Here is a 19826-nt window from a genome sequence, read left to right as displayed (position 1 = left end):
GAGTGATTAAAATTTCCATTGAGAGGTGTAATTTAATTGATTAAATTTTAGATTTATTTTTTAAAAATTATAGTTTGAATGCCACAAACCTTAAGATTACTAAATACTTATATGATCATAAATTTCAAGGTTTTAAAATATTAATCAAGGTATGTATAAGTTGTTCTGGATATCCACATATACCAAAAACAAAATTACGTGTACCACTTGAACTGAAATCCACGTACGAAAGAAGATCATGTTCCAATTTATTTTATTAAATACTTACATTAAATTTCCGGTTCAAATATATATACACACACGCGCTAGAAAATGCTTTGAAAATTAAAGTGTGTGTATTTGCCTTAATAAAAACTTTTTAACCCGACTCACTCAACAGGCCAGTAGTTACAAGACGAGGCAGCAGTAAATTAATCCCATGATAAATCGACCGATCATCACTTTGAGACGTGGGCCCATGACCAGCTGGATAACGAGAAGTTTCGTGAAAACGCAGGAACCACTTAAACAAAAAAAAAAATATCTTTCGATCCCAGAGCACTACTACTCTCCAGACTCCAGCTAGCTCCTCTTCCCGGCCCTGCTCGTAATCCCTGTACATGACTACAGTGTGCTCTTCCCCTACAATGAAGGCTTGCACATTTATGTATCCTCGTGCGCTCACGCAATTGGTTGCTGCAGTAAAAAAAAAAACCCTCCATGCAGCAGCATTTACCCCATTTCATGAGGGACGTCGTGTCCACCTTTCTATATCCATCCACGACGTCTACCATTCCTAATAACTACCCTAAACCGCTAATCCTCTCTCTCCCTCTCTCTCTTACATACACTGCACATACACAAATTAATGATAATATACTGTATGGTGCTGTAATTTATACACATAATAACTCTAGCTTGAATGATTTCCATGTCAGACCATTTCCCGTGTCCCCATACATATCAATATTAATTCGTTCCGGCTCTCTCTCTCTCTCTATATATATATATATATATATGATAGAGAGTCTTGTGAATCACTAGCTCAATAATATGGATAGCTTGCTTTGTGATGAGGTCTGGCTTTCCAGTCCTGCAACTCCCGATTACCACATTAATCAACCACGGTATAGCCATGGAGAGACCTACGCAGCTGCTTCCTCATTCTACACAACCACAGAAGAATGTGAGAAGGCCGTCTCTATATACCTGGAGAAGGAGTTCACTTGCATGCCTGAACCCGGATACGTAGAACATCTTCGGACCAAAAATTTGTTGTTTGCTAGGCTTAGAGCCATTCAGTGGCTCATCAAGGTTTTGTTTCTCAACCTGTATATGTAGAAACATAGTAATCAACGAGATTATTGCTTTTACGTGCAAGTCACAATCACCCCTCTCATTATCCTATGCATATGTATGTTTTCAGTCTCGTCAAAGGCTCAGTCTCTCTTTCGAAACTGTTTTCAACGCTGCCAATTACCTTGACCGATTCATGTCGATGAATCAATGCCATGTAAGGGCTCGATTAGCTCTTAAATTTTCATTTATATTTTTGTCTTAAACTGTGAGATTTGATTAGTTATTGTCTTAAGATAACAAATTAAATCTTATGATCCCATTGATGCCCAGGGATGGAAATGTTGGATGGTTGAATTGCTGTGCGTGGCATGCTTATCAGTTGCATCCAAATTTACTGAGACACGTACTCCTTGCTTGCATGATATTCAGGTGGTTACTGTTACATTAATTACTGTTGGCCTTTCTTGATTATTATACTTTAATTACTAACCACTAGCTATTAATTTATGCATCGATCTGTTCTTGTGATTAAATTAAGATGGAAGACCTGGATCATTCATTCCAACCAATCACTATCCAGCGGATGGAATTGGTGCTGTTACGGGCTCTAGGTTGGCGCCTTGGCTCTACCACTGCATATTCTTATGTAGAGCTGCTGGTTATGAAAATTGACTTCTTGCAAAAGGATTTAGTTGCCTGCAGAGTCACTGAGCTGCTTCTTGGAGCTATGCAAGGTACGTGTGGGGGTGCGCATGCATGCATCCCCATTGATTGATCGAGACGATGCTACGGGAATACCGGTCAATAAAAATAACTAAGAGATGTCGCTTGAAACTCAACATATATATGATTAAAATGATATTGCATGCACGCAGATTGCAGCATGGTGGGATTTCGACCAAGTATAACAGCTATATCAGCTCTCTGGTGCAGTCTAGAGGAGCTCGTTCCATCTAAATCCGATGCCCACCTTGCCCATGTTAAAGGGTTGTTGAACGCTCTAGATCACAAGGTAATTAAAGACCCGAAAATCCTTATTAGGATAATTAACGTGAATTGGAAATTAATTTATACCATCATCAATGGACTAGGATGATGTGGTGATCAAATGCCATGGCATCATGGAAGCACAGTTAATCAATCCAGTGTACAACTTGCTAGCCTGTGGGAAGAAGCACTCCTACTGCTGTCCTTCAAGTCCTGTCACTGTTTTGCCCACGGAGCGGATTGGCATTTACGACTGCGATGTTGATCTCTCTTTCTTTAACGATTCAGGATCAAACAAGAAGCAAGAAACAAGCAAAAAGAAGAGAAAGTGGCACGAGAAATCAATTAAGGATGATGGTTTCCAGAAACGAATCAAGTAATTGTTGATTTGTGGAGTGTTTAGTGTTTGTTAAACCTTGATTAGGGCAAACAATGTTGCCGATAGAAACAAGCCGAGAAATTAAGGATTGTTCTAACAACTCCATCTTCCATTCCTTTTAGTCTGGAAGGATATCAAGTGTACATCAAGGTGGAGCTCATTTCGATCCATCACTTACTATTTTCATTTTATTTAATTAGGGGCCATGCCATTCAATTAATCCCATCAATTACTTAGCTTAGAAATAAGATCCATCTAACCAATTTGGTTGAAGAAAAGCCATCCATGCTAGATAACAGATCCACCTTTAAATTACGTAGTCTTAATTTAAATGGCTTCTTAACCATCCAAAAGTGGTTCTCAACATGCAAAAGGAAATATTCAACATCCTAGATCATTTGGGTGTTTAAAAGCTTTTCAAAATATTTTTTTCACAATCTATTAATTCAAAAATAAATAAATAAAATAAAATTTTAAAAACATTTTTAAATCACATAAACAAACTGTAACTGGTCTGGTTTCCTTTGTTGACCTCATTGTTATATAGATTATTTAATGGTATTTTTTTCTTTTTCGGTGATGTGCACCATGTACTTGCCCTGCTTTTTGTTTAAAACCTCAATTTAGTCCCAAATCTATATACTTATTCTTAATTAAATTTTAAACCTCTAGATTTTATCAATTAGATCCCCAATGTTTCAAAAATTCTCAATGGAGTTTTTTTTTCTAATTTTCATCAATATTTTATCAAATTTTCTTCAAGTTGATACTGTTTTAGTGTATAAATAAGCTCATTAGACCCGAAATATTAATTTTACTATTAAGCCAATGACTTTGTGAACTATTAACTTGATGGAATCAGTATTTTGATCAGATTAAATAACATTAGATTTTTTACATACTAATCTGGGCTATTCATTTTTATTTCTCTTAAATATATCACTCCAACTAGTTGTTTTGCGTTTTGTATTCTACTTATTTTGTTTAATCCATTTGAAAAACAGGAATCAAAACATTATTGCTGCAAAAATCATGAAGATATGCCGGACATGGATACAACTTTATAAGACAAAGTTATGGGGTGGTAATAGAAAGTGGCCGAACAAAATCAAACCGGACCTAATTATTGCTATTGTAGACTATTACCACATCAAACTTAAAATTTTGGATGTAATACATACTTGCAAAAAATATAGGTAAAATAGCAAAGTTTATACATTCTTATCATGATTTAAAAATATAACACGTGAAAAAGTCATGATTAAAAAATGCTATATAAATAAATATTGTGTTTACAAAACACAACTTCTTTACATGTCGTGTTTTGAAAAGTAACCGCTATTAATACACCAATAACCCCTATATTTAATTCCTTTATTAAAAGGAATTGTTCACAGGGTTTGTCTTTATTATATTTCCATTAAGTGAGAGTAGTTGAGTCAAGTGCAGAAACAGAAAATAAAATTTTAAAGGGGTTAAAATTTTAATTATTTTATTATTTAGATTAAAATATAAATATTGTTTAAAAAAAAAAGGGTTAGAAAAACAATTTTCTTACGGCCGGGGTCCCTGCCAGCCCCTCCTCTCTCCGCTCCTGAGTTGGGCTATGCTACTAGGACAATAAAGTAATTTATTCTAACATTATGAGTATACATTTCTAATCCCAATGATCTAACCATCAAACTTTTTTACCATATTTATTCTTAGCTTAAAACTTTCATCACCACAAAATGTTTAACCATATATATGGAGATTTAATCCAAGTAAAAATTATCTATTAATGATTGTCCCCTCAAGATTGATCTATTTGGTAATAACATAATCCAAACACCAATTAGATTAGGTTTATTTTCTAATAAAATTAAATATTGCATAAAATTATATTTTTTTATATTTTTTTTTTATATAATTTATGCGGTTTTAAATTAGCTTGTGAAAAAAAAAAAGATTATAGTGAATTACATAATTACAAAATTAATTTTAAAAATAAATCAAACTTTGCCCCTTAAAACACAATTGCAAACGGGGGCTTAATCATGAACAGCATTTAAAGAGATAAAACCCGAAGGGTGTGAAAAGCAAAGCAAAGAAAGGGCCATCGTTCATGCGCATCCCATCTCCACAAACTTAAGAAGTGGGCCAGGCAATATATGAAAAGATTTTGTTGCTGTAGATTGAGATGAAATGGGGATTAGATAAGGGAATGGTGGAAAGAAGTCAAAACACAAAATGGCTACTCCTTCATCTCTCCTTTCATCATCCTCTCTCCTCCTCACAAAACCCGTAACACTTCACCCTCGTAACGCGAAAATCTCTCTGTTCAACCATCGTAGTCAAATTACCAAAACCTCCAAGGAGCCGGTCTTTAGAATTCAAGCTGCAAAACTTCCTCCCGGAGTATGTGCGCTGTTTGATTTTGCTCTTTCTTTTTCTTGCTTTTGTAGGTTCTTTTTTGTTACTTCGTTTTTAGTTCCCTGTGCATAAAAATGATTGTATTTTTTTTTGTCTTCTTTTTTTTCCCAGGTGGAATTGCCAAAAGTGGAGCCAAAATTCCAAGCCCCATTTCTTGGATTCACTAGGACTGCCGAAATATGGAATTCTAGAGCTTGTATGATGGGCCTCATTGGAGTTTTCGTTGTAGAATTGGTGAGTTTTCTTTTTTTTCATTTATATAATATGTTAATTAAAGAAATAATTATGTCTTGCCAAGATTATAATAATGGGATCTTTTAATTAATCTTTTCAGATTATAAACAAAGGAATACTGCAAGTGATTGGGGTGGATATTGGGAAAGGTCTTGATCTTCCTCTCTGAAAATACAACAATATATTGGATGACTAGCCTGCAGCAGCTCGTGTTACTTTGCTCGACTCTGTTGTAACTATGAACTCCATATGCTTTGGAATTCATTACTTTCTTGTCGTTCATGAATTGTTTCTCCGTAATATGCAAATTTCATTTCAATCCTAGTCTTTAATCCCAGACTGATGCATCTTGTTGAGATGGCTCATGAATACAAATTTCAGATAGGGAAACCTCAATTTAGCCCCCCATCTATTCATTTATATTTATCAGCAGTGTTGTCCAAAGGCGCGTCCAAGACGAAAGATCTCTGCCAAACCTTTTTTTGTATGGAGAGAATTAGGTAAAAAGAGAGAAATACTTAACATAAATTTGCAGAATCTGTATTTCTATTATCACCAGAAATTTATTTGACAAGGATTGTCCAATGAATTATGGTTACTGTACAACACTACTCAGCAGACAATTACATGATAACAAACTTACAAGCCACGAGGTGATACATTCATTCCTTCTAAAGAAACTTCTCATGTAACCTCGCTGAAGCATCAAATCAACATTGAATTGTCTCTTCCTTTCCAAGAGATAACTTATCGATTTGAGCATCTATAGCAGGTTGTTTCTCCATGCAAGTTGCCCACCTTTCAATAATCTGCCAACCAAATGATAAAATGAGCAATGTGGTGGTTGAATGCGAATTAAAAAATATCTGCAAAAATTTTCCCTGGCAATGGACCTTCAAAGTTCAACGTTGGAGCTTTCAATAGCTTTGTCGATCTTCTATCAAATCTTATCATGTGGTAACAAGATCCATTGCAAAAGTTTGAAACTTGCATAAACAACAACGACAAGGCTTAATCCTGAGCTGATTAATTATTGTAAGATGTCATATTTGATGGCTTCAGTCAACAAATCAAGCCTTCTTTTGAAAAAGATTACTGAAATAAAAGAAGCAAGACAAAACCACAAAGATCGGCACACTAAAATCATGTTTCCACATGAAGAATAAATGGACAGAATATTTGAGAGAAGAATGATATTCTATATTTGTATTCATGATGAATATATACAATCTTTACTAAGCATAATTAGTGGAGTAAGATTTGCTTCAATCAATCAGACAATTACCAACAACACCATATTATGGGCAGCATATCGTGCACATCAGATAGCAGCATATCAGGCATAATCCTTGTCCAAGACACAGTATTCACTGGAGATTTCTTGTTTCAGCATGATTTCCTTACCCTTCAGGAATCAAGATGTGTTTTTTGCAATAAAAGCATGGAATCGTCAATGGCAGCTTTTGTTCTCCTGCATTGTATTGAATCTTTGGCTTCATCGGAATGATGTCATCTTTAATGGCGCTGCCCCTAACCTTCAGCTCTGTTTTTCCATGGTTCACCGAAGTTTCACATTATGGCTGAGGCTTGAATCCAATTCTTTGGACCTTGATGGAAAGAATGTTCATATCAGCTGTGATACAAACGGTTCTGCAGAAACGGGGAGCTTATTTCAATTGTCTTTTCTTTTGCCCCCATGTTTTCCTACCCCTGTTTCAAAGCCTCAAAACCGTGTCTGCTTTCTTACTTTCTTTCTTTTTCTTTCCTTTGCAGATAGAACTTTTGTAACCTGGGGTATTATCTTTATATTCATTCTCTTATTAATACTATTGACTATTATCAAAAAAAAAAAAATCCTTGCTCCTAATCAAGATCGATCAACTTCTCTTTTTTTCCATTCTATCAAGCCCCGCAAGCGCAATGCTTGGAACGATGTGCTTGAAATAGTTTTTTGGGAAGAGGTTTTGTGAGAGAATGTGCCAATTGATCAGCTGAGTGAACATGAGAAACTCATATTAAATGTATGGCAACTTGATCGCGAACAAAGTGGAAATCAATGGCAATATGTTTGATGTGAGAGTGAAATATTGGATTAGCACAGAGATTTGTGGTCTCAACATTGTCACAATAAATAGTTTTAAGTTATTGAATAAGTTAGGTTAGCCAATTAACTTCTGCAAGAGTAGATGCAATGGTCTGATATTTTGTTTCTATTGAAGGTCTTACAACAGTAGGTTAATTCTTTGAGCTCCAACTTATTGGATTGGCACCAAGAAAGACAACATAAGCCGAGGTGGATGTTTTGTCATTAGTTTTACCAATCTAGTCTACGTCAGCAAAGGCATTGAGAGATGTTTGTTGAATGAATAAAGAAGTGTCACATTTTAAGTTGAAGAAACCATTGTCAAGAAGGAAATCACGCAGCTCAGGATACCATGCATGTGGTGCTTGTGTCAAACCATAGATTTCTTTGTCTCAGTATACTAATCGGGATCTACCAGAAATTCATCTAGTCTATATATGTTCACCATAGGCATGATTTCTAACTTATATGATGGAGACAATAACCCAAAACCAAAAATAAAGCAAACCAAATTAAACTTTTAACTAGTACAAAAAATAACAAAGTGTTAATCAAGAGGAAAATAAATATCAAATCCAAAAGTGAAGGAAAGGTTTTTTTTTTCACATAACAAGAATTCTAATCCAAATTAAGGACTTGACAATAAAATCCTTTTGAGCTTAGAATTGGTTTGGCCTAGCAATGAAAACCCCTATATGATTAGGAATTCTATATTTGTTAGGACTAAGACAATCCTTATAAATCTTTATAGTGTATAATTAACAGTATTATGTCTACAATGTACATGTTTAAGCTTACTATTATGCATACTAATTTGTGACCTTTTAATTGCTAACTAAATATTATAATGGACATAAATAGATGGTACTAGTTTTGACCAATATAGAATATTTTATGAAAAATTTCAAATTCATTTGGCTTATTTTTTGTTTTATCAAAAGCAATAAACTTTAATTTCATCATGGATTTTGAAATACATATTTTTTTAAAGGATTTTTATCACATGGCTTCTCCACCAAATATGAAAACATATCCACTTATAGATTTAAATCATTTATATTGGATATCCAATTAGCATCATTATAATATTATAGTATTGTTGGGTATCCAATATAGCATGGTGCCTAGTCCAACGTGTAACTCAAATATTTAAATATCTTTTTTATTATTTTTCAATGATCCATACTTGTAAATCTACTCAGCTTACTAACCACCATGATCAAGCCCAAGTCTAGATTTTAGTTAGCAAAAAAAAATTTTTTATGACCTAAAATCTTTTTTTTGGATGCAAGTATAACTTAAGAGATTAAGAAATTAATTAAAGAGAACGAAATACAATCAACCTATAACGATTGATGATTATCAAGATCAACCAACAATTGTTATATAAAGATTAAGAAATTAATTTTTTTGGATGCAAGTATAACGTACTTAAGAGATTAAGAAATTAAAGAGAACGAAATACAATCAACCTATAACGATTGATGATTATCAAGATCAACCAACAATTGTAAGCAAGTGTCAAAACCACTTGTGATTTACAAGTAAGTCGTTGTTTACAAAAAAAAAAAAGTAGTTTATGCCGTTAATTAATCTCGCTTTAGCTAGCTGAAAGGAAGGAACTTGTGGCAGAAGAAGAACAAAGCGAGAGGAATGATTATATTCGAGGATAAATGTTTATTGCAACTTTTTCCTTTAGTAATGATGAATATTATCATTGTTAAATTAAAGCCATAAGCATTGAGCTGCCACTTGAATTAGAAAATAGTGACAAAATGCAAAAAAGAAGGGGGTTTTATTCTCAAATCACATGATCAGAAGTACTTTGATCACATTTAAGTGTGATCCTTTGAAAGATGCTAATTGCAATTTTGTGAACTTAATTAACAATTCTTTCTTGCAGTTTATTCCTCTATGAGAGGCCCCTTTTGCTCCCATTTTCAATGGAACTATGTATTTATAGCTCAGTAGCCATATACAAACTAGCAAATTTAGTGAGTCAAGTTGGGAGCAAATATAGTGATAGAGAAAAGAAACCCCCACTGGAAGCAATGCACATATACCCTTCATCTTGAAAGTGAAAGTGAAAGTGAAAAGAGAGCAGAGAAAAGAAAAGTGAGATCAGTGGGGCTCAGCAACACAGCCATCCATTGTTACACAATGTCCTCTATCCACATTAACTGCTTTACTTAAGAATAAGCTCCCAGTTGTGATCTTTCATTCTGCTGCGTTCATCTGAAACTATGTCGCTGCTGTCCTTTTCATCAGTTCTCCGGCTTTCTCTTCTCCTCTACCTGCTTGCTTCATTCCCCACTACAAGTGATTGCTATGCTCTTTAATTTATATCTTACCTTCTTGATTTATGTGTATTTAAAGTGTGTTTTTAATTTTGTTTTCGAACACTTGTTTGCAGATGGGGAACAGCTCATAGTGGTGAATAACTGCAATGAGAGCCTATGGCCTGGAATACTTGGTGGTGCAGGTCACTCTACACCGAAAGATGGCGGTTTTCTTCTTGGCAGTGGTGAGGAAGCAGTCATTGATGTGCCCGACAAGTGGTCAGGGAGGATATGGGGTCGGCAAGGATGTTCCTTCGACAATGATGGAAAAGGATCATGTGACACCGGGGATTGTTCAGGCTTACTTCGCTGCCAAGGCACTGGTGGTACTCCCCCAGCAACCATGGTCGAAATGACTCTTGGATCATCTACTTCACCCTTGCATTTCTACGATGTTAGTCTAGTTGATGGCTTTAATTTGCCAGTTTCAATGGCACCAGTTGGGGGCGGAGTTGGATGCGGAGTTGCATCGTGTGAAGTCGACTTAAACATATGTTGTCCATCTGCACTGGAAGTAAGGAGCAATGGCAAAATTGTGGGCTGTAAAAGTGCTTGCTTGGCTATGCAATCGGCCAAGTATTGCTGCACAGGGGATTATGCTAACCCGAAGACTTGCAAGCCAACCCTTTTTGCCCATCTATTTAAGGCTATTTGCCCTAAGGCCTACAGTTATGCCTTTGATGACTCCTCCAGCCTTAACAAATGCAGGGCCTCGCGGTATGTTATTACCTTCTGTCCTCCTAAATGAGGCCCTGCACGGGTAATTAATTATAGCTGTCTAGAAGTCAATGGTGTTAGCAACACCCTGGTATCCTTCCCAGCTTTTTCTTCTTTTAAAAAAAAAAAAGATATATCAGTTGTTTTTTTACATTTTCAATTTTCCCCTGAGTCCTCTATTGTAGGACGTGTAATTTGTATGCTTCGATCGTCTTGATATTTTTAGAAGCGGTTTTTTCCAGTGTTGGAATGTATATCACTGCAGTTTTCTGAATTTTAAAAGATACTCCTCTGAAACAGGCAGCTATAATCTTTACAGGATATGCACACCCACTTCCTTCAGGGGAACTCTTGCTACGGCTCCCAGTTTCATACTGACGGCAGCCTTTCAGAAGGAAGATAGTTAATGGTCCCTCCGGAGATTATTTAAGAAAAATATGCATAATTGAATGATAACAGCTAAAAATGAAAATCAACATTGAATGTAGCATTTTCAGCAACATCAGCTATTGCCCAGAAAGATATGAGCTTGTTACAATACATCTCTAACTACCATAGCAACCACATATAATTTGCCTTCGTGAAGATTCAGAAAAGTAATTGCGACTAGCCAAAACAGATCCTTTAAGGAAAGGAGCCGACAACTTAAGAGATGGAGTCCAATTCATTTTTTTCATAAGCTGGCTTCCATTACACCATGATGGATATCAACATGCATTGGCAAGCTGTCCTTTCAGAGGACTAAGTAGACGCTCTGGATTTCAACCACCTTTCTTTCTCGTGTTCCTGGCATCACTGTCCACCTAAAAGAGGAAATGATTGTAGAATTAGATGGCATGCAGGCCATGTAAAACCATGTCAACCTGTGAGCACAATGATCTCATCATGAACGCATGTCTTGTTACAATACAAATGTTTACAACCATTTCATAAGCACGAAGTCCCGCCTTGAAGATGTTACATGAGCTGGATGATTGTCCCGGAGCAATGTCAAACTAATCGTATTGACATCCAGACAATAAAAAAACACATAATAATCCAGAGATCAAATTCGGCAACAAAATTGCCACATTGGTTGAGGAATCCACACACTCAAAACACCAAGTAAGAAACATTGACAAATCTTTAATTCGTACTTGTGTTAAATAGAACAAAGTTACCATCCCTATTCCATTATCACAATCAAAGGATCCGTCAGTTCAAGTCAAATTAGAACCAAGAGGTGGATATAAATTTACATACACCATCAGGAAGACATAACATGACTTCAAGCCCCACGTATTTTACTTCAAATGTACACTAGGGATAATATAGAGTACCTAGTATGAATATTCGATCCATCCCACTTTACTACGAGCACAAAAAAAATCCGCTAAGAGAAAATAAGTGCAGTATAAGCGGAAAACAATAATTAAGGAAAAGACATAACAAGTTACTCAACAATATCTATAGATCACGTTGACATATTACAACCTTTGAAATTGTCTGAGCGTTATGTAGAGGTGTTGTTATGCTCATCACCACTTGAGGTCCCTTGGACATTAGCAGCCTCAGGTGCAGGGCCCAATCCTAATAACAAGGGTGCTTGTTTCTTTTCAGTACCGGGAATTTTACCAGCATCAGGTCTGGCAGCCCAAGCTCTAAGAGGAGGTTCAAAATGCTTGCTGGCAACGTCAGGAGGTGGTGAATCTTCACCAGGGAGAACAAGAAGCCCCTTATCACGTAGAGATGATGGTTCATTGTAGCAAGCATTCCAAAGGGAGTCTACAAGCTGCCTTTCTTCCCTAGCTGCCCCAAGATCTTCAGGTGACATCAGGCTGATACCATTAACCCGTTCTTCAAGGACTCGCTTCAATTTTTCATCATCTTCACATAATCTACCAGTGTTCCCATCTATTTTGCTTCGAGCAAGTTCAAGAAGGCCACGAAGGGCAGCTTCTCGTACTTCTGCATCTTCACTTGAGGCAAGGTGCAACATTATGCGGGGGAACCCCAGATCACTGACTATGCTGCCATCTGAACTATTCTCATGCAGTAGGTAATGGATCAAGTTCAACGCTTTTCTGAAAATTAAATTAATAAGAAAGTCAAAATGGGGAACTAAATCAAGAATCAATTCAGTCAGTCATGGAAGTACTAGCAAAAATCAAACTTTCATTTCTCTCAGTTGAACAAAAGATTCAATTTTTTCAACTGTTTATAATAAATTAGAGGTACACAATTCATCAGTGGTCAAAGAGAAAGATTGATTGCAGAAAAACAGAGTACCACTCTAAATACCTTTGAAATCTCACATTCCCAGAACCCAGGGCATCTCTCAAAGCTGCAAAACCATTCGCTAGACGAAATGCAGCAATACCTGGCTTGTTATGTCGGATTAAAGCTGTGAATCACCAACAATGAATCTCGCATTAAGAACCTTCTAAACCAAGGAAAGTAGCAAAAACAAAACCGACATGCAAGCTCTAATAATCAAGATCAACACATACAACCAAAAACAGTACTTACATGATATTGCACCTAGTGCTTTTGTTCTAACAGTCACATCAGGATCTGAAGTGAAATTAGAAAGCAGAGGCTCAAAACCATTTGCTTCCATAACCAGTTGCTGACTCCGAGGGTTGTTCTGGACTATGGTGGTTACAACTTCAGCAGCCTTTGCTCGAACATTAGCATGGGTGTTCTTTAGATAACCAAGGAGAGGAACCAAACCCCCGATTGAGTGAAGATCTGCCACGTATGCATATATCAAGCAGATAAGGGAAACTCATACTTACAAGAGAAATGAACTGAATTATTGCATATTGATAAGTAACAGATCCAAGAAAAGATGAAATCACATTTTCATAGAAAGTAATAACTCCACAAGCATAATTTCATCTCATTTGTCACTCTTCATTCATTAAAAGACATATAGCTCATAGAACATGTCATGATACAAGCCCATGCAAGTAGATGATTCACAAATTTCCAACTTTATCAATAAGTTCCAAAATGTAACAATTTACAATAAACAGAAACAGACAGAGAGATATCACATTATAGAGTTGTGTTGCACAGAGTGTTACCCTACCCACGGTACAAAAGACTCCCCTGCCAAGTGCCAACAATATCAACCAATAAGGTATTGATATCGAACAATATGGACTAAAGGGCTAGGCGAAGAAGGGACATAAAGCATCTATTTGAACAAACTACAGGGAACCCAGTATTTTGAAATATAAAGCATAGCGAACAAAAAAACAGAGAGAGGGATTTCTGTCATCTGAGAAATCATATAATATGTAAAATAGAGGAAAAACTGACCATTGGCCATGTCAATGGCTTCAACATGTTCTTGTAGCTCATCCAACAAATCTGTCAAGGTAAGTAGATGATGATAAGTAAACAAAAAACCCAGAAAGGAAAAGGCAATGAATAAAAGAGTGGTCTCACACTCAGTCTAACCTTCGATATCAGCAGGAGTAACTCCTTGAGACTCCAACACTTGTTCAGGGGTCTGCATCACAAGAGTTATCTCCTTCATCCTCTTTACTACATCAACACTTTGTGATTGCATTGCTTCCATAAACCATCTTCTATCCTCCTCGCTAACATCATCCAATTAAATTCATTTCATTTTCTTTAACATTAATTGAAAAAAAATAAAAAACACAACTACTACTTGTTGTGATGAGCATCAATTAAAAGTTACCTGAGATTGCGATTAGAAGAGGTCCCGTCAGAATGGGCAAGGCTCCACTTGAGCAATCCGTCCCAGTTGGGTCCGTCTTTCGCCATGCTTCTTCTTCTTCTTCTGTTAACTACTTCCTTCCAACCCTATATATTGTTGTTCTCGCTTTTCTAAAACAATAGTGAAAATATTAATAATAGTAAGGGTAGCGGTGAATGTGCAATTGCAAAGACAGATAATAAGAAAGAAAAGGAAGAAGAGAACTAAATATAAATATAAAGGCGAAGAGAAGAGAAGGTAATAAAAAAGAAGACCGCCTAGCTACTAAAAGCAGCCCTACTGATTCATTACTATAACTCTGGAACTCTCTCCAGCATTCCAGACTCTACGCGAAACCAAGCTGGACGTTGAGCGCTGCTGCACAATAAAAACTTCTAGTATGATTTCTTTTAGGCCCAATCATATTTGGGGCTTGGGCCCTGTTTTAAGACAAGAAATCGAGCATGCTGATGTCATCCCTACACATTATTTGAAAAATGAAAAATGATGTACAATTTTCATATATATGACTAGGAAAAGTATAGAACATATAAACAGCCAATAAATAATTGATTGAGCAATATTTGTTTTTAAATAATTTTTAATTTAATAAGTTAAAAATAAATAAATATTATTTTGAAACATTTAACTTTAAAGTTTAAAAATCTCAAATCGATTTACTTTTGAGGTTCAAAGATATCTATATCTAGTCTAGTTCAAATTTAGTACGTAGTTGCACCTTATTTTCATAAAACAATTATTTTTATTTTTATTTTTTATTTTTATTTTTCTTCAAATTAAACCTTATTTTCATAAAATTTTAAGTTTTCTTTTTTATTTTATTTCGAATTAAATTGTTTTTGTGTTTCTAAATCAATAAGCCGAGAGTGTTGTGATAAAAGAGATTAGCATTTTGGCTCTAATCACCTTTCCGGGCACTAATAACTATTATCTCCTACATCCTTGCTTAGATTTATCATTCATAATCCCTCAAATAAATTTCAAACCCTGTAGAAAAATAAATGTCCAAAGCATGAACAAGCTACAAATGGTTCTTTGAATCTGTCTTGGAGCCACCAGGCCCCTGTGGAGCTTCCTGTCTAATGTTTTACATCTTCATCAAGTTCCCGCAGAAAATGCCTGATTTACAGCATTTCTGGATTCAATGGCTCCTTGACATTAAATAGAAAAGTTTTCATAAGAAAAAACCACATGAACTTCGAAGTGCACAGTAAAAGAAACCTTGAAGAAAGTTTTATACTATTCAAAAAGACATTCAAGCAGATTCAAGAGTCAAAAAATTTAATAGCATCCTATCTGCTGCAATTATAAGACTGCTGAATAAAATAACAGTACAAAAACTCATCAACAGGTTCTTCAGGCCTCTGTTACAGGGAAATCAAAAACCACATCTTTCCCTGTAAGCTTCCTGTAAACTCCAGCATATGACTCCAGCTTATACTCGGTGTTGTTGCGCTCCTTAGGATCCAAGAAGATCTGGCAAACAAAAAAAAGGGGAGAATTCATGACAAGGGCAGAGATTATGGTGAGAAAGAACACAATTCTAACTACAAATTTTCAGTTCCTTTTGACTTAAAAATGTCAAAGCTACCTTGCTAATTTTGGATCCATCAATCCTGTATCTGGTGCGCTTTCCAACAATCTCAGCAGGATACACTAAATCCTCAAGCATGGCTTCATGCACGGCAGTTAGGGTACGGGAGCGGGGACGCTGAACAGCAGACCCTTTTTTGGGTGGCCGCACAATCCTTCGGGTAGCAAGCAGAACAACATCCTGCCAGATTATCAGAGGAGCAATTGATGCATAATTCATAATTCAGATTCAAACAAGTAATGGACTGAAACTGGGATTTACTTTGTGTATTAACCATGAATAGGAACTTCAAATGTTGAGTTTCTTCTTCCAAGGACTTGAACCTGCAGCCTTTCAGCTTGCAAGCTCAGGTCCTTATTCCCCATCCACTACACATGTAGAAAACTAAGAATCTGAGATAATAGTACCTTCCCACTGAACTTTTTCTCAAGCTCTCGAACAAGGCGAAGATGAACCTTGCGGTAAGCTTTCCTCAGCCTATAGGGAACATAGATAACAATAGCTTTGCGATTTCCAGCAACATCTATTTGACTGCAACATTTACAAAGTTTAAGTTTAGCAAATAGACCTGGCACCACAGGGAAGACAGAAAATTGAAAGAATTGGATGGAAAAGTTTCACATAGAACATGCATACAATTATGTACATACACTGCGGAATTTATAAAGAGATCTTTTAGATCACTTTTCAGGTCTGAGTTGGTATTTTCCAAATCAAATAATGCCTGCAGAGAAGAGAATTTCGTTTTCAACATATTTAATTCCTTTAAAACATGAATCCAAAAAAACAGACAATAAGAGTAAAGAGCTAACCTGGGCAACTGTCTCCTCAAACTCGGTGGGTTCAGCATCCTTGTCCTTTTGGATCTTCTTCTTAGTCGTGAACATCTTCACAGATCTGGTTAGCCACAGCAAGAGATTAGATTTAATAATTGAACTAAAATTATCAAAATCCAAATTTATCAGAACAACCTGCTGGTCATTCATTATGAGCTGTCATCCTAATGAACAATTAATTTCCAGTCATATATCTGCAAGTATGATTCTTTTTTGTTCAGAAACGAACTAGCCTAGAAAATAAGCATGCCTAAGTACAAGAATCCAACACCTAATATCAATCCATACAAGTCTTTCGCCACTAAAAAACTTCGCTTTTTCATAATCTTATTATCTGCTATATCTTCCCCGTTCAATTTACTAACAAACCAATTGCATTGCATCATCAAAATATCAAATTTAGGTACACACAAATGACAACAAGAATAATCCATCACTACAATCTACAGATAATGAACAGTAAAACACACAAAACAGCAGCTTTGATACTTTAAAGAGGTACAAAACAAAAGATAAGAAAAACAGCCCATTTACTTTGGACACGGAATGCACCTACATAAGAAAACAGATGTCAAAATTCAATCTTTTACGAGAACCCAGTTCACAAACACCAAAAATTTAAACAGCCCATTCTATCTTACAAGCTAAAACAGACGCTACAAGAAAAATAGAGCAGGTTCAATCTGAGCATTAAAAGCTTGGCATTTGAAGAAACAGTATTTACCGAGCAGGCAGCAGGCAAGAAGTGATCTGGTTGCTGTCGATACTGCTGCTATGAGGTGAAGGGGGGAGATGTTGCGGAAGTGTGAGGTTTAATAGTAGGGATAAATTAGGGTTATAAACGCACCCTACTTTGGACGGCTAAGATTAGTCTTGGGAATTAGACGGACTGATTGGTTTCTTTTATTTTTCTCTTTTTTTTTATTTTGTCACTATTTTTCTTTCTTCCTCCAATTATTTCACGGAGAATGTTAGAGGTGCCCTAGCTACCGTATATGTGCATAATACCGAATTTTTTATATCTGTATCATACTCCGGTAAAAAGTTTAGATATATATAAATTATTTATCAGTTATCAGGTATGTATGGATATTCATTATCTCATGATTATATATTATTAAATACAAAATTAAATAGTTATAAAATTATAAATATTATACATATGATGTTTTATGTCAATATTATAATATATGTATATCATATTGTGTTAAAAAAATATAAATATTCTACAATATATCTATATAATACAGATATATATTTTAGGTTAGGTTTAGACGGTTTCATAAAAATTTAATAATATTTATATCTTATTCATTATCTATCAAGTAAGGCAATTATCCAAAAATTACTCATTTGTTTAGGTCAAGTTAGAATTAAATTGCCTTATATAGATATAGGTGTTTGTGCTATGTCACAAGCTAAGTCAAATATTTTATAACATTAAAAAAAAAAAAAAAAAAACTTAGATGATGATGGAGTACTAATGTGTTTGGTATTATAGTAGCTTTTGTGATTGTGATTTTAAAAAAAAATTGTTTTATAAAAAATACTTTTGATTAATGTTAGTTTGGTATTGATATATATTTGGTTAAAATTGTGGTAGAAATTGAGGTTGAATAAAAAAATAATTTAATATGCTTGGTTAAAAATGATTTTTCAAATTGAGGTTATAAAATAACTAATATATATTAATGGTTTTTAATTTAAATATTTTAGATTTAACTGCTACTATTAAATCATGAAATAAATAATATTGTATATAAAATATTTTTTATTGTTCCATTAAACTATCTACAATTCCATCACGTACGAAATTCAACCAACAATGACTACAATTTCTATGGTTTCTTAAGCATGTAACAACATCAAGGTAAAATATCATCAGAAATAAAAATGAGATTACGATTAAATTCTGCAAATGTTACATCATCATGCGATCTCCTTTTAATTTATATAATATCATTGAATAATATTAAACATTAGTTTTTCAAGTATAACACAATTAAAAAAAATTAGATTTTTTTTAATTGGGTCGGACGCGGTCCAATGCATTTAAGTCTGGGTTGAACCCGATCCGACTATGAACACTTGAGATGTTCCCCACTATTCACTTCAAGAAAGTGAACAGTGCACAATGAATTAATTCACTTTGCACAGACACAACACTTAAGAGAGAAGTAGATTGATAATGCTTTCGGGTAATTTGCGTTTGAAACATAAATTATAATGGGTTTCACACATAGTAACAACGTTTTATATTTTACTAAATGTTTTGTTTTGGTGATTTGCTTTAAAAGCATAAAAAAAACCACAAAAATGAAACACTCTCTTAAAGGAGTGAGAAAAATTAACGACCGGTGTCACTAATTCAAATAGGTTCAATAAACTCAATTAATTTAATAATATAATTATTAAAAAAAGTCAATAATAAAAAAAACTAGAGAAAAAAATGACAATGATTAATAAAAATAAATAAATACTTTTCAATATTATAAAAAGATATCGGTATCATCAAAAGATAAATACTTTTAAAATCAAAATAAAATGATCTTATCAATTGGTAATCACCCTTAACACAAAATAAAATAACATAATTTCATCAAGAGATGATGAAACTAAACATGAAATAAAATGGTCTCCTTGGTGAAAGACATGAGCTTTCTTAAATCACTTTAAACCCTTATTTAAGATCACACAACTAATTAGCATGATGTTAAGCTCATTTATTTTCTTAAATTCAATTTTTTAAAAAGCAATCCAGTTACGAGCCTTCTATCCATTTCTCTTATTGTTAACTTTGACATCTACCAACAGTTTTTGCATTGAAGCTTTATCCCATAACATTGACGGTCCCTATGATTAATTGTTTCTGTCGCACCCGACATCGCGGCGGCCCTAAAAAATATTAATTCTCTTGAATTAATTATGGAAAAAGAACAGATTCTGGCATCCGGTTCTTTTAGGAAAAAATGTCTTGTTTGAGGATCGCCACCTAGTATTATGGTCACTAGGAGCCCTAACTGGTCAACAGAGATTCTATGGCTCGGGATTGGTTATGTAAAAGGAAAGATATTATCACCCCTTAAATGTTCTGCCTAAGGCAGACTGCATTGTTGGTTTTGTCTTAGATTTGCTAAATTTTTTATTGGTTTATGTTCTGACGATTTATTCACAATATTCCTGACTCTGGCGTCAATGAATATTCAACTACGGAAAATTCCAACTCTGGCGTTG

At 34.9% G+C, this 19826-nt stretch overlaps 5 protein-coding genes across 7 annotated transcripts; 3 read left to right on the top strand and 2 right to left on the bottom strand.

The window, feature by feature from the left end:
• The first annotated feature begins 1032 nt into the window (after positions 1 to 1032).
• On the top strand, positions 1033 to 2862 carry LOC118053405 (putative cyclin-D7-1). Its single transcript, XM_035064655.1, has 6 exons — positions 1033 to 1293; positions 1406 to 1492; positions 1609 to 1707; positions 1817 to 2012; positions 2154 to 2290; positions 2370 to 2862. Exons 1-6 carry the CDS (start codon positions 1033 to 1035, stop codon positions 2643 to 2645), a joined length of 1056 nt encoding a protein of 351 aa, XP_034920546.1. The 3' UTR covers positions 2646 to 2862.
• Positions 2863 to 4840: 1978 nt separating this feature from the next.
• On the top strand, positions 4841 to 5627 carry LOC118053403 (light-harvesting complex-like protein OHP1, chloroplastic). The gene is made up of 3 exons (XM_035064654.2): positions 4841 to 5041; positions 5168 to 5290; positions 5391 to 5627. Exons 1-3 carry the CDS (start codon positions 4874 to 4876, stop codon positions 5457 to 5459), a joined length of 360 nt encoding a protein of 119 aa, XP_034920545.1. The 5' UTR covers positions 4841 to 4873; the 3' UTR covers positions 5460 to 5627.
• A 3845-nt stretch (positions 5628 to 9472) lies between these two features.
• LOC118053400 (thaumatin-like protein) lies at positions 9473 to 10670 on the top strand. The gene is made up of 2 exons (XM_035064651.2): positions 9473 to 9692; positions 9787 to 10670. The coding sequence occupies exons 1-2, from the start codon at positions 9617 to 9619 to the stop codon at positions 10458 to 10460; spliced, it is 750 nt and encodes a 249-aa protein (XP_034920542.1). The 5' UTR covers positions 9473 to 9616; the 3' UTR covers positions 10461 to 10670.
• A 212-nt stretch (positions 10671 to 10882) lies between these two features.
• LOC118053398 (hsp70 nucleotide exchange factor FES1) lies at positions 10883 to 14610 on the bottom strand. 3 transcript variants are annotated; one of them, XM_035064647.2, is made up of 7 exons: positions 14124 to 14610; positions 13877 to 14019; positions 13736 to 13786; positions 12938 to 13159; positions 12710 to 12812; positions 11903 to 12492; positions 10883 to 11232 (listed from the first exon to the last, which is right to left on the bottom strand). In XM_035064647.2, the coding sequence occupies exons 1-6, from the start codon at positions 14207 to 14209 to the stop codon at positions 11922 to 11924; spliced, it is 1176 nt and encodes a 391-aa protein (XP_034920538.1). In that variant the 5' UTR covers positions 14210 to 14610; the 3' UTR covers positions 10883 to 11232; positions 11903 to 11921. The 3 variants fall into 3 exon arrangements, with proteins under 3 accessions (XP_034920538.1, XP_034920539.1, XP_034920536.1); XM_035064648.2 differs by lacking the exon at positions 10883 to 11232 and having other exon boundaries at positions 11692 to 12492; positions 14124 to 14272; positions 14443 to 14610; XM_035064645.2 differs by lacking the exon at positions 10883 to 11232 and having other exon boundaries at positions 11692 to 12492; positions 14124 to 14609.
• Positions 14611 to 15373: 763 nt separating this feature from the next.
• LOC118053401 (small ribosomal subunit protein eS7) lies at positions 15374 to 17469 on the bottom strand. The gene is made up of 6 exons (XM_035064652.2): positions 17317 to 17469; positions 16569 to 16653; positions 16407 to 16480; positions 16164 to 16287; positions 15754 to 15936; positions 15374 to 15638 (listed from the first exon to the last, which is right to left on the bottom strand). Exons 2-6 carry the CDS (start codon positions 16641 to 16643, stop codon positions 15519 to 15521), a joined length of 576 nt encoding a protein of 191 aa, XP_034920543.1. The 5' UTR covers positions 16644 to 16653; positions 17317 to 17469; the 3' UTR covers positions 15374 to 15518.
• Positions 17470 to 19826: the final 2357 nt, after the last annotated feature.

The sequence above is a fragment of the Populus alba genome, chromosome 6 (genome assembly GCF_005239225.2).
Source record: "Populus alba chromosome 6, ASM523922v2, whole genome shotgun sequence".
NCBI classification, from domain to species: Eukaryota; Viridiplantae; Streptophyta; class Magnoliopsida; order Malpighiales; family Salicaceae; genus Populus; species Populus alba.
This window is presented reverse-complemented; position numbering and strand designations above follow the sequence as displayed.